The sequence below is a fragment of the Poecilia reticulata genome, chromosome 12 (assembly GCF_904066995.2).
Source record: "Poecilia reticulata chromosome 12, P_reticulata-male-v2, whole genome shotgun sequence".
Classification (NCBI taxonomy): Eukaryota; Metazoa; Chordata; class Actinopteri; order Cyprinodontiformes; family Poeciliidae; genus Poecilia; species Poecilia reticulata.
Genome location: NC_088841.1, coordinates 9,211,925 through 9,226,122, shown reverse-complemented (window position 1 = coordinate 9,226,122; position 14,198 = coordinate 9,211,925). Strand labels below are relative to the sequence as shown.

The following is a 14,198-nucleotide window of genomic DNA, read 5'->3' as shown; positions in this document are numbered from 1 at the left end:
AACCAAGCAAGTTTTGGAATAACTGATGCCAGATTTCTGGGATGACCTAGCTTCAGCAATTTTCTAAGGGATCGTTTTTTTTATAAATTACTGCCGGGGTATGTATATTCTTGAGGGTATGCATATGATTTTGATCCTGTGTGCATTGGAGTACACCTGCTATTTTCACATCTATTCTATTTCACATTTGTTTTCTAAATGATTTTAAATTTAATAGTCAATTTTAAGAAAAGAAGGGATTCGAAAGGCAAATTAATAGTTTTATCTATGATAAGTGTGTGTAAACTTGTAATTGACACTCCTCTGTTAAAAAAAATAAAGTCTTTACATATTAAATAATTTAGAAAAATAATTTTTAATGTTTTCTTAGTGACTCACGTCTGCACTTCTGTCTAGCCGCTTGGTTCAGGGCGTCGCCATAAAAACCCTGCTTGCAGCGCTGGCACTGGTCGCCCTCTGTGTGCCCGAGGCACTTCAGGCATCGCCCGGTAAAGTGGTCACAGACTCCCACGGCGTTGACATCCACATTTCCGTTGCAGGTGCACCTTGCGCAGGGGCGAGCCATCCCCGACGTTCCCAGGGGGTCGCCGTAGTAGCCATCTTCACATATCTGACAGCGCACGCCTGCATATGCACAACGAGAGGCAAAGGATGTGAGAGAGGGACTTTGATGGCAGCGCCGGAGGTCATTTTCGTGTAACATTAGACTATGTTCTAATTAAATTAAATCCGCTGATTAAATGTGCCTGAATCACAGGTGGCCCTCCGCGGTGACGGGAAAAGCAAATGAGCCGACTTAAAAAATGACAGTCTTCTCGGTAACAAGCCGATTTGTGGAGACGTGGTATGAATCTTGTCATAAAGCTCCTTGTTTACTTTGTTGACTGTACGTGCGCATCATCTTAAATTGCAGGAATCTCCTGTCACCTGTCTGTCCTGCAGGGCAGCTGGTGCAGACCACCTGTCCGGTCTCTGCAATCTGGGCGCAGCTGCTGAGGCCCGGGCAAGGGCAGGCCTGACAATCACCACGAGTGCCAATCAAAGCGTTCCCATAGTAACCATCCAGGCAGCGCTCACAGGTCGTCCCACCGGTGAAATCCAGGCACTCGCACACCCCTGTAACAAAAAGAGGAGTTGCACGTTTGTATCACACAGGAACACCTGCTCATAAATTACCAGAAAATGTTTAGTTTTTTTTTCCTCTCCATGCCATCAGAGGGCGCTGTGTCTCTGGCCAAAAAAGCAAACCATACAGTCCATATTCTGCTTTAGAAAAATAAAATAAATAAATAAATAAATAAAACATTCCCTACAGCACACCATGGGGAGCAGAAGACAACTAAATTCACCCCGACTATAATTGCTTTGGGAAATATGTGAGCCAAATGCAGTCCGAAAGACCTTCAAGAAGCAAAGCAATTCCCCCACCATGAGGGGGGAGATTACCAATTCTATGATGTCCAAAGAACAAACTGTTGTTTTGAAATTCAGTAGAAAAAAAAAGAAAACAAAAATTAGCTTTCAGCTATAAACGACTTTAAATGTACAACATGTGTTGATTTACACTCGCATACACATCGAAGCCCCAGATGCATCCTATTCAATTTACAGAGTGTTTTTTTTTTCTATCCACCTGCTACATTTTAAATCTATTAAGCTACACCGGCCTCTGAGTGATACATCATGACACAGACCTGAAAGAAAATCCACAGCAGCGATTCGATGCGAGTGTAGAAAGATGCTCAGGATTGTCGGGCTGTGCAAACTTCTGTGGCTGTTCGGTGACCCACAATGACCCAGCATCCGAGCCCACAATCAGGCCCACAAACGCGCTTAAAGCCAGCTGTGGGTAATGACCTAGTTGAGTTGAAGCAGTGAAGATTTGTAATGACAAGAAAGAGACTACTTTTTACATCAGAAAGTTGATGAGTTTTCCTGCAAGCTGTAAAAACTTATTTCTAAGGTTACTATTTATATTAATGTTTTGCAAGGTATTTACAGGCCTTGAACTTTTTAACCATATGTAATATAGCAATCAGAGACATATTTTAATGTGGGCAAGGTGGCTCATCACCCAGGACAGCACAGTCTTGAACTTTTGTCAAGACTGTTCTGAATCACTATAAAAAAAGAACAGTTCATTTCACCTGACAAATATCCATTTGCATATTTTGCATATTAATTGAGTGAATCACAGGTATAACATTTCTACAAATGGGTGATTTATTGCAGCAGACTGCATGATGCCTGCATGTTGCTGCTGCAGTCTGCTAGATTCAAGTGGCTACAAAAGTGCAATGCTTTGTAAGACTTTGCTGTATTTCACCTAATTTTCTGTGGCTTTGTGTATTAGACTGACGCATTCATTATCCGTACCTGCAGTAAACACAATTGAAAATATGTGACAAAATTATTAATCTTCCATTCAACATGATTGACGTCAAGCTATTTTGCACAGAAAAAACAGAAAGAAATGTCTGTCTTTAGTTGTGTAAAGCTGGTAATCTCCCAAAGGATTTAGTGGTATCAGAGCGGATTAATCCCAAATGCATCTGTCCAAATTTTTGTTTGGAAAAATGTTTGGAAACTTGTATCGATTTTCTTCCGCTTACAATAACTTCTGTTAACTTCTGCTTCGGGTTGGTTGGTCATAAACATTTGCTTGGGAGGGAAGGCGAGCTGCTGTAGCGAAAGTATCATTTCATTCTGTTTGCACACACAAAATGTTTGAAAGCAGAGGACATAAAATAGCTGGAATGAACTCTAAAATTTAATAACCTGTCAAATGACTTTGCCACACATTGATAGCAGTAATTGAGTTTTGATTCTCTAAAGAACATGCCAATAAGATTGTGATGCATTGCAAATAATCTGTAGCTGTGTGACTTAACTGGGGTCTCATTAAAGTTTCTCATCATTCCCCCCGTTGCCCACTGTGTGCATAGGTGAGACGCTGTTTGCTGTGGATTTTCAAGTCAGCTCACGTCACCATTGAAACTCTCTTCTCTTGTTTGAGGTCGTTGCTGTCGCTACATGGAGCTAAATTAAAAGTCAAACGTTTAAGACGGAATAATGCCTGAAAAGCTAAAAATGGTCCCACATCTACGACGGAGGGAAGGGGGGCAACAATTATCCGTTCGCCTCTTCAAGTGCCCGGCTTCTGGCTAGAAATTATTAGTCTTTTGATGAGGTGAGCTGCATAATAAATAACATTCAAGCGTAAAATGCCAGCACTTTGAAGCCGGTATTTAGCAATAACGATTGTTCCCAGCACAAAGAAAGAGAGTCTTTCTTGAATTTCATAAGGCATACAATGACAGTGGTGGCGTGCACTGTCAATCCCCAATGAGCCATAGTAAATTTAATGGCAGCAGAAATGTGCTGACTTTACTGTGTGTGAAGATGACTGAGTGCGATATGAGGCAGCCGAGCCACCGAGGGCCTTCTCGATGCCATTATCATTCCACGGGCTCCTCGGGAAAGCTAACGCCATGCATCACAAAATGTCGCTGAATTGCCGGATACCTCCTCGCGCTGTATTTCCCCATCACCATGCAAACCTCCTTCCTTTCGTAATGTCTCCGAAGAATAATTTTATTAATGAATCAATGAGCATTCATTTAGTGCTAATGAATTGGGATTTCTTTGAATCTCCCTTCAGAGCACCACATTATGAATCCTAACAATCCCGGTATTCTCCTCTGCCCTCTTGTGCTCTTTCCGTTTCAGCCGCACGTGAGCGTGCTCTGCTCCTCTGCCTGAACTCCACTTGTCCGTTCTGTGATGGGGAAACCGATATTTCCGCGTAGGAAACAAGCGGACTGGAGTTTTGCTCAGGAGTCATCTTCATCTTCACATACAGACATACAGATCACACTTCCAAAGAGCTTCCTTTTCTTCCTACACAGCCTCTTTCTTACCTGCACACCTTCCCCCTGTTGTGCTCTTTCTACATAAATCCACACCCATTTCATTAATTAAGTGTCTTGCAGGAGGATACTCTAGAATGCATGACTGAGTGATGGCTTTAAACAAGACATAAAGCTATACTAGAGCACATACAGGGTCAGTCATATATAAAAACAAAACTGAAAGTTTGCATACACTCTATAGCAAGAGATGTAACTTTTTTATTGTCATTGTCTGACTTTAAATCAGCCTACACTCATCCTGTTTTATGTCAGGTAGAATTAATTAAAAAAAGTTGCTACTGGAACCTGGTAAGACAGTGCCAGTATTTTCCACAGTGAATTAACTCCTTTACAGCTGGAAAAAGACTAACTTTTAGAAACATAAGGTGAGGTCTGATGAAACTAAAGCTCAAGTGTCAGACCATAATGACCATTGTTTTCTAAGGTAGCAATGGGTAAATGCTCAATAATAAATGCCCTCTACTTGCTTGCACAGCCCTTTATCAAGTCCAGAGGACTTCAAAGCGAGTTACGCTACATTCAGTCATTCCCACTGATGATGGTAAGTTGCTACATTGTAGCCACAGCTGCCCTGGGGCGGTCTGACAGAATCGAGGCTGCTTTGCCTCGGGCCCTCTGATCACCACCGGCAGGCAAGGTGGGTTGAGAACTTTGCCTAAGGACACACAGAGACAGACGAATGCAGGGGGTTCGACTTGCAACAGGACAAACTCCTCGTAAACTTGAGTAAACACCATTCCAATTGTGAAGTACAGAAGTGGTAAGATCATGTTATGGGGCTGTTTTGCTGTAGGATACCATGATGGGGAAAATAACTGTCAGGAAATACGTATTGGCGCAACATCTTGTGACGGCAACCAGGAAGTCGAAGCTTATGGCTAAATGGGACTTTCGAATGGACAATGACTCTTAGCAAACAGGCCATTGAGTTGCTAAGGGGCTTATGGTCAATAAAGTCAATATTTTTGGAGTTTCTATCACAAAACTCAGATCAATGAAACAAATTTGGGGCAGAGCTGACAAGGTCTGTACAAACAAGAGGGCCTGCAGACCAGTTGAACCTTTTCTGTCAGGAGGAATGGGTCAAATTTACAGCAAACTACTGCGAGAAATGTACAGTATGTGTATACTTCTGTCTTCAGCCGCAGGTACAATACATTTTCAATCTTCTGGACTTTTAGAGTGCATTTTTAAACGATATTAGCTTCACAATACCACCTCCCTTACAAAAGTATGTGATTACTGTTTTTTGATTTCTAGCAGTAGGATTTTCTTCTCGTCTTTCAAAGTGGAGTTTTGGACAATTTGTTGTTTAACAGTTTTATTTGACATTTGAGAAGAAATTGTTACTGGAGCAGAGAGTATACATTGTGGCGCTGCTGTGTAACCTGTAAAAATGATTTTGGCTATGCCTCCAGAGATACAAACAGGCACTGGCAAAGACACACAGACTCAGCATATCTCTCAGCTCCCTGGGTTGGTTCATGCTAGACGATCATTCAGGTTTTCTCTCACTCAAAGAGCCATAAGTGACTTCTCAAAAGATAGCAGTTATCAGTGTTTGCGATGGCTTGTAATGGCTTTAACACCAGACAGAGGAAGTAGAGTGAGGGGAGAGGAGGAAGGAGAAATGTGCTTTTGTTTAAGAGAGGCTCGCAGCTCTCCTCTTTCAGTTTTCCTCTAAAATCGTCAGATGTATTTTCTGAAACAAATCGGCGCACGTCACTCTGCACCATCTTGGGAGGTTGTTCAGGGAAAAATAGGCATCATGTGGGGCTTTTGATAAACGCGTCATATGGGTTCAAAGCAACGCGTGACGACGTGAGTCATGAGAATGATTTGCGCAATTTTTTTCTTCCCATTTTTCCCCAATGACACGAATGCTTAGTAGAAATCAAAAAGAAAAAGAAAAAAAAAAAAAGAGTTGTAAATATGATTACTTTTTCCCTCCATTTCCTTTGCAGCATCATGTAAGAAAATGGCAACACGAACTGTAAGCTGTAAACTATAAACTATTCCAGCTCTCGTCTTCTGTATCCCTTCATAAACAGTAAAAAAAGCTGCAGGCCAATAAAATCTATTTACCGATGCATGGGAACAGGCTGTTTTAATGAAGGAAAGGAGGAAATAAATTGGAAAAAGAGATGCAGAAAAAGGAAATTTTGCATGCCTCCTTGTAGGCTCAAGGGCAAAAGGCCGGGTTTAATCTGCTGCAGAACTGTTTCACGGCACTGCTGCTGTCAGATTTAACACAAATATTCTCCGACTGCACATGCGGCTCCTCATTGAGTTCTAAACGGACTGCTGAGGAGAACGGGGGGAGGAGGGGGAAGAGGCTGCAGAGAAAAATAACCTAGAAAAAAAAAAAAACACACATAGGGCAGTATGTTTTGTTCAAGCTGATACATAATGTGTGAAATACAGATGACAGGGGAAATCTGTTTTGTCATAGTGTGACTGTGGAAAATAAATGCATCAATTCTTGTTTTGTGTATCGAGGCTGTCGGCCAAATTATTATAGTCAAGGTCCCCGGGTATCAAGGAGGGGAAAGTTGGCAGCGGTGGCTGTAGCTCATGTTGTCTCGCTAAAACTCTGGGTCAGCTCATTCTTAAAGGAGAGCATTGTAAATGATGCATTTTGGTCTAATTAAACAGTAACTCCCTCATGAAGCTGTTCAAACAAGCCGCAGATACGCAAACTGCGTTTAATAATTCTGATGCATTCTTCAACTTAACTACAAGCATGGGAGTCTAAAACATTTAACATGTCACTTAGTAGCTACAGAGTGCAATTTTTATTCTTTATGATCTTTCTGGGTTTAGCATCAAATTTCTCCAAAATGACACTGGAGTCTTCAGAACATCACACGTTTGTTTTCTCTGATGCCTCGTTTTCAGTTTCATTTCCACTAGTATTAAACTACAAGACATGGAGAGAAATTATCAGCCCTCACATAACTATTAATTAGTTAATTGTGGATAATCAACTTAATCAGTTTCACTTCAAGGCTGGAGGAGGATCTGTTAAGAGGTTACAAGTTGTTAGTATTTTACTTGCTACAGATGAATCTTTTCATGGTTTAGTGTGGAGATTAGTTTTCAACTAAGCGATCAGAGGTAAGCAAAAAAATAAAAATAATAAAGCAGATCTTTGCTCTGTTAAAGCAACTTGAATATCAAAAACATCATAGCTTTTCACACATATGTGATCTATTTTAACTTCTGTTACATTTGCGTTTGTGGATTATTTACACTGAAGCTCACATTAGATTGGGGTGCACAGCGAAACCCAATCCATTTAAAAACCAAAGAGCTTCTTATCCATACCAGGATTTAAAAAAAAAATGTTTTGTATCAACTGCTTTGACCCTTTTGCTATGGAAGTTGCTGTTACTTTTTAGAAATCCACTTTGGTCTAAACTTTGTTCTTAATAGCCGTTAGCTGTAAAGCTAATCTCCATTGGTTTCTAGTGGTTAAGTATGGGATGCATCAGCAGTAAAAACTAAGTTCTTTCTTGCCTTTTATAAAGCCCAAAGAAACTTAGATAACTGATACAATAGCATCTAATTTCCCTTTGGGGTTAATCTTTATAGAGATGTATTGCACTAAAACAAATCCAATGTTTTGATGCCACTCTTATACATCCTTATCCTTAAAATTTGGATTCAGACATTCACAGATATTTGTGTTCAGACTATGGTACCTAAATATCTACTCTGATGCTTCTAAAGCAAGTAAAAAAGAAGGTATTTTTGTTGTTTCTTCTATTGCATAACAGCACGTGGTTGTTTTTATCTCTGACATTTGCACAAGGCCAAATTTTTGAATAATGTTGAGTTATTTTGCATAGCTAAATGTCACACCCACTGCAATATGTCAGCAGAAGTCAGAACACCGAAGTCCTCCTTAGTTTATCCTGGCTTTGCAGAGGAAAATGGATCACTGGAGGCTCCTATTGCAAAAATATATTCAAGTCTGGGTTATAAAGGCCATCACACAACACAGTGACACTTGTAAACGATGGTCAACGTGTTCATCAGCATACATATTTGAATGCTCAGTTGAAATATGAAACATTCAGAGGCAGTGCTTTCCAACAAAAAGGAACTATTTGGAGCAAAACAGGGAAAACGAGTGCAAGCAACTCTCGAAACGCTGCTGAAATGCCATCTCAAGTCCTCAAAGCTCATTAGTCTAAAAAGTCTTAGGGACAAACTTGAGTCAGAAGAGTTCATGCACAGTGAAGCTGGCTCTGGCACCAGTTTATTCAGCCTTTAATCTCTCTGGTGGGCCGTGTTTGTTCAAGGCTTAGCCCTTAAGATGCCAAGGCTGCATCAGTGTGGGATATGAGGAGCGACAGTGAGGGTAAAATGAAGCGAGAAAGAGCAGAAAAACAGACAGATGTAGTCAGTCTGCATTGAATCTCCCCATGTAATTTCTATTGCTGATCCCATTCGCCACGCTTTACTTATCTCCTCTCAACCAGCACACTTATTTCGCACAAAAATAAACAGCCAGATAAACAATGCACGCACTCTGTCTGCCTGTCGTGGCTCGCAGTCACACTGTCAAAGATTGCTGATCTGAAAAGGTTCTGACCTTTCTCTTGACGCAATTAGTTTAGACAAGGAAAACTTTACACAACGAGCCCAAGAAGTCGTCAGAATGAAGGATAATTTGGACGTCTTCAAACTTGAAAAGCGATACTCGGTCGGCCGCACAAAGCCGTTTACGCTTTCCAACTTTTAAAAGATGCGGAGTCAAGCTCCCCGCGAATGGGAACTGTGTTCCGAAAATAGTTCCTTAAATGTAATCTTAAATTCAATGCAGCTGGATCACGGAGAACAAAAACGGTGTCGCGCACCATAGATACTCAACCAAAGAACCATGTTATTGGCTTAAACAGAGAAGCTGTAACGCAGCATCCAGGCACTCAATATCCAGCAGTGTGCTGGGAACGTCACGTGTTTCATTTGTTTAAGTGATTAATGAGCACTCGCATGCAGGATACGCTGCAGAGAAAATTTAGTGTCTCTGTTCTATCTATACAATCATCTCTTCCCCCTCTCCCAAACCCACTCTTGCATTTGTGAATTATGGTCTATGCCCAATTTTATGGATGGGTTATGTGCAATTACTACGACGTACATGCTGTGCAGAGGCATATCTAGCCCATCCTAAAATCAGCACTGTACATGTGCATTTGAACGTGCGCCGCTCTTTTGAATCTAAGGGACATATGTTTGACTTCATCCACCCCACAGCGCCGGAGTTCGGCCGAGATCGCAATCTGCTTGTTCCACAACAAATATTAACATTTCCAATCTGTTGTGTTACACTACAGCAAATAGAACCGACACAACCCAGAGAGTGTTAATAAATCATGATTATGAAGCACCATTGGCGGCGGTTTTCCCCGGCAGCCGGTGAATAAACTCCATCCCAGCTTTTGTCTGTGGGCCCGCCCTGCAGGATGATACGAGCCGTTAGGTAATTATACAGCAATTAGGATTCTGATAGAAGAAACAGCAGGTTGGTCCTCCCGCCTGGTGACAAATGATGAACAGGGGTATCTAATCAACTTTCCTTGATAGCTCTCCCCTTGACCCGAACTTATAGATTCGCAGAGAGCTGCCTCGCAGTTTGTTTACTTCCTGCTTAATTTCTTATAAGAAAGCCAGTGGGCTGTCAGCACATGACATGCAACTCTAATCATCTATTTGAAAAAAGAAAGGCTAATTTTAACTGGCTTCCTTTCCTCTGACAGGCAGCTTATGCCGTTCAACACAAGATACCAAAGGACATAAGGCATGTTTGACGCCTGACTCAGAGGACACCATGTTCCATATTCAACTCTCATTTGTCATTCACACAGCACTGAGGGCAGGCGAATATTCAAACATCCAAAAAAACAATATGTGTGTGAACACGACAATAATTCCTTAGACTCTGTGATGAGAAATATGTTTTCTCCAGTTCAAAACAGCAACAATGTGTATCCAGGGAACAGTGGAAGTTAAAAACACCTTAAATACACTTATTAGAAGAAGAAGAATTGTTATATATATATATATATATATAGCACTTTTTTTTTTAGCAACAAGGCAGTTCATATTGTTATTCTATATAATAATATGACTACCTGCCCAACGATGTATTGGCTCCCCCTTTGCTGCCAACAGAACTCAGTAAAGTAAATTGTGAAGTAAAGCAAATTGTGTGGGCACCACTAGACTTCTGAAAGTCTGTTGTGGCATCTGGCAACATGTTTGCAGCAAATATTTTATGTTCTACATGGATCAGACCCATTTGTCCAGCGATTTTCAAAAATGGCTAATGGGATTGGGAATGGGCGAGTTTGTCAAATCCTTAAACTGGTTCAACTCCTTAAGCTATTCCTTAATCACTTACTTATTTGCAAGGAACATTGTTCAGTTCCGTTCTACTCAAACGTACTTTATGAATCTTGAAGTGGAACTGAATGTTGTTGAAACTCAGTCAGTCAGACTTTCTTTAGAGTCACTGTAGTTTATAATGGGCGCTGGCAGGAGGATTTTCCTGCAGTGTTCTGTATTAAAGCCTTTGACTGTGTTGTGGTAAAAGCGTCTACTTCAGCAGATGAGGAAAGAAAAAGATAAACTCTCTACAACAGGCATATATATTGTTGGGGTCAGCATGCACACAAGTAGTCTACAGCTCTGCACCCGTATGTGCTGAGGAATGCAAAGAGCTACGCGTTTTGACACCTGTCTATCAGAACAATAATTCATGTCTTTAGTAAGTTCATCTACAGTAGCTTGTCTGTTACACGGGTCAGCCTTTGTTACCCACATGCATCCACAAACCTTGACTGCCTCCAGCTCTCCTGCCAGTTATCACCATTTACCTCCTTGGCCAATTTTTAAAAGATATCAACCCCAGATCAGGAATACCCCAGTGGAGCTGCGGCTTTAGAGACGAGCTCATCCAGTCATCTCCACATCCCAATAAAACTCACTCAAATCCATAAATTTGGGTGCTGCAGTGGCGCAGGGATAAAGCATGACATGTGTGTGGCGGCTCTAGCCCTTGACAGGTTCGAGTCCTGGCCAGATAACCGTTGCTACACTCTTTTCTTATAACCCACTTTCCTGACTGGTAACTCCTACATAAAGGCCACTAGAGCAGACAATACCTAAAAGAAAAAAATCTATACATTTTAAAAGCAAGGCCACTTGAACCGTGAGAAGTGTGAGTGTTTATTGCTGCCCAATAAATTACACTCACTAAAAGGGGCCATGATAAAGAGATAAAGTCTCTTTTTCACTTCACCTGTCAATGGTCATAATGTTATACTTGATTGTTGTGCAGTTGAAAAGAAATGTCAAGCAATGTTTGGACATTTTCCTGTTATCTTTACAGGTGTAGTCAAATGCTTACATAATTATTTAAGTCTGTATTTATAATTTGTCATAACTTGTTAAAAAAAGCAGTATGTTGTCTTATCATCCAATGAAGGAAAAAAAGAAAGGTTCATACAAATTATCAAGAGCCAAAATGACAATCATGCAGATTATAGGTTAATCCAAACATGAGTTTTATTTATTTATACATTTACTTCGAACATGATAGAAATATAATATCACACACATGAACTAGGAGTTCAAAAGACATATTTTTGTACAACAATCATCTTAACATGCTCTAAAAGGAAGAAGTGACAAACTTATGATCTCCTACCTCACAAACTCATACAATATTTTCAGATTATTAAATCAAATAAAAAAAATATTGAAAATATACTGTCCCGTCCAATAATTTAATGATGGTATGTTTTTTTAAGATATTTTACAAAATAACGGCATGTAAACATTTAGATTGCCGTTTTTTCCATTCATTTTCACTTTGTGACCTCAGCTTTTCTTTTAGTCTCTTCTGAATTTTTTTAGACAGTTTATCCTTCACATTTGATTTTGTCAGGTTAATCAAAAACAAAAATGCTGTTGATTTTGTTAAAATGACACTAATCTTCAAAACATCTAAATTATCATTCAGTCACTCTGCTACGAGAAGAAAAAGAAATGAACCATTCATATTTTCCACATTGTGAAACATAGTGTGCGTGCGAATCTTTAAAATAGGGACACTTAAGTCATTTCAGAACTGGTGAGTTCGGAAATGACTTAAGAGCTGAAAGATTACACAGTCCATTCTTACCAAATGTGACTGACAAAGCTTTCAGTGCCTCTGGATAATGCACCTGAACCAGACCAGAGTGGCTGTAACATCACATCATGAGCCGACGTTACATCGAAACGTATGAAAACACACCATCTGCACACCATGCCATCTACCTTTCATTTGTGAATCCCAGTTCTGTTCAGTACAGAAGTTCAGGATACAGGTAGAATGCAGCTAAAAGAAAGATCAGAAGCTGCTACCACAAATGAAACTGTTGACAAAAAAAAACTAAATATCAGACCTGACCAGCAACTGAGACGTTACGCTCACCAATAAGATGAAAATTACACAAATTCTATGTGTTGTTCACTACATACAAAAGTTTTAATTTGTCATGTTTATACAAAATAAAATTCTTCAGCCCTCATTTGAATGCATGTTGAATGAAATAGCCAGTCTCCAATACTTGTTGAAATAACAAGGTCTTGTTCTTTGGCTGCTTTGTCATTAGTTTGCATGAACAGTTTTAGGGAAGGCTTTCATTTTCATCTTGCTTGTGCAGCCCAACAATCCTGCCATGTTCAGACACTGAACTTTTTGAATTTGCCATCAGTCATATAAGCATCTGAATACCTGACAGGAATAACATGAAAGTCGGAGCAATGTTTATATTTTGAAATTATAGGTGCATGTTCTTTTGAGCTTTTAGCAGTTCATCTACAATGTTTTGTGATTCCTGATTTTTTTTCTTTTTGCAATTGGCAACTGTACTAAAGCTAATTATAATCCATATTTCCTTTCTCTGTATTATGATTTTGATGAGTGTTTTCCAGTTGGGGTTTTCAACCCTAGTCCTGGATATCGACTGTCCTGCAGGTTTACATGCATACCTACTCCAACACAGCTGAATCACGTTATTGAGTTACCTCTTCAGCAGGAAGACCTGCTAACGAGCTATTCATTTGATTCAGGTGTGTTGGATCAGGGTTGCATCTGAAACCTCCTGTGGTAGACCTCTGATATATAACATAGTTCTGTGTTGCTTCCAGCTCATTTTTAAACCTGGTAAGTTCTGTTACAAGAATGATAAAAAGCTTTAATTTTAGTCTAATTAAACACACAGAATACTGAAAGAACAATGAAATGTACTCAGATTTTACGTGTAAACTGCGCCAAGACCGTCCCATGAAACAGTTCTGACAACTCCATCTAGAGACAGTTCAGACAAAAACTGACAGCGAAAAAAACTGTAACACAAAGGAAATATGCCTTTCAAAGACGGGAAGACATAAAGGCTTTGGAAGCTTGTGAAAGCGCTGCACAGAAGGTAGCCAAGGACACACAAAAACAAACTCAAGGTGACTGGGGAGAACAGGTGCAGTCAAAAGGATGTAGAATACAGCAAGACACACATAGGGAGTCTGATGAACAAGACGATGCACAGAAAATCAGAGTGTCTATGCGCAAAAGACAGAGAGAGAAAGAGAGGGGGACATCGAGATTGAGAAGAGACCGAAGATACACAAGAAATCTGCAAGCAATTTAGACGTCATTAGCCAAGAGGCGGCTAACAAGTCTAATTAGGAGAGAATCAGGCAGCCAGTGATACCAGACTCGCTTCCAGACCTCGCTCGCATTAAACCTGCACACAGGGCCACGCGCAAGACACAGTCCCTCCGCCAGAGCCGTGCAACATCTCTTAACTGGGTCAGATCTCTGAGACTTTAAGCAGGAGGGCAGAGGGGGTGGGGGGTGAGATGGCTATGAGGAGAAGTGGAAGATTGAGGGAAGATAAAACCTGGAGGGTGGGACCTCGGAAAGGGTGGTTGTCTGCTCAAGTGAGATGGAGAGAGCTGTTTGGGGCTGTGAGAGTGATAAAGCGAGGGAACGGAAAGATGCGCAGATGTATAAATAACCGCACGGAGGTTGGCTTGTTTACAAAGCCAACAGCTGTTGTTTTACCTCTGTCATTTACGGGGCATTGCATTTAGGGGTGAAAAAGAGAGACACCCCTGCTGCTGATATTATCTCCTATAAACATGCCAGGTACATTAAAAACCCAGATTCCTAGTGCTTCTGTTGTCCTTGCGGAGATTAGCATGTGT

The 14,198-nt window shown here is 40.6% G+C and overlaps 1 protein-coding gene across 1 annotated transcript in view; it reads right to left on the bottom strand.

The window, feature by feature from the left end:
- lamc3 (laminin, gamma 3) overlaps window positions 1-14,198 on the bottom strand; it is a 147,251-nt gene that overhangs the window by 24,128 nt on the left and 108,925 nt on the right. Inside the window, exons 13-14 of the mRNA XM_008423622.3 lie at window positions 928-1,116; window positions 379-624 (exon numbers count right to left, since the gene is read on the bottom strand). Coding sequence (XP_008421844.2) covers window positions 379-624; window positions 928-1,116 — 435 coding nt within the window. The remainder of the gene's footprint in view (window positions 1-378; window positions 625-927; window positions 1,117-14,198) is intronic.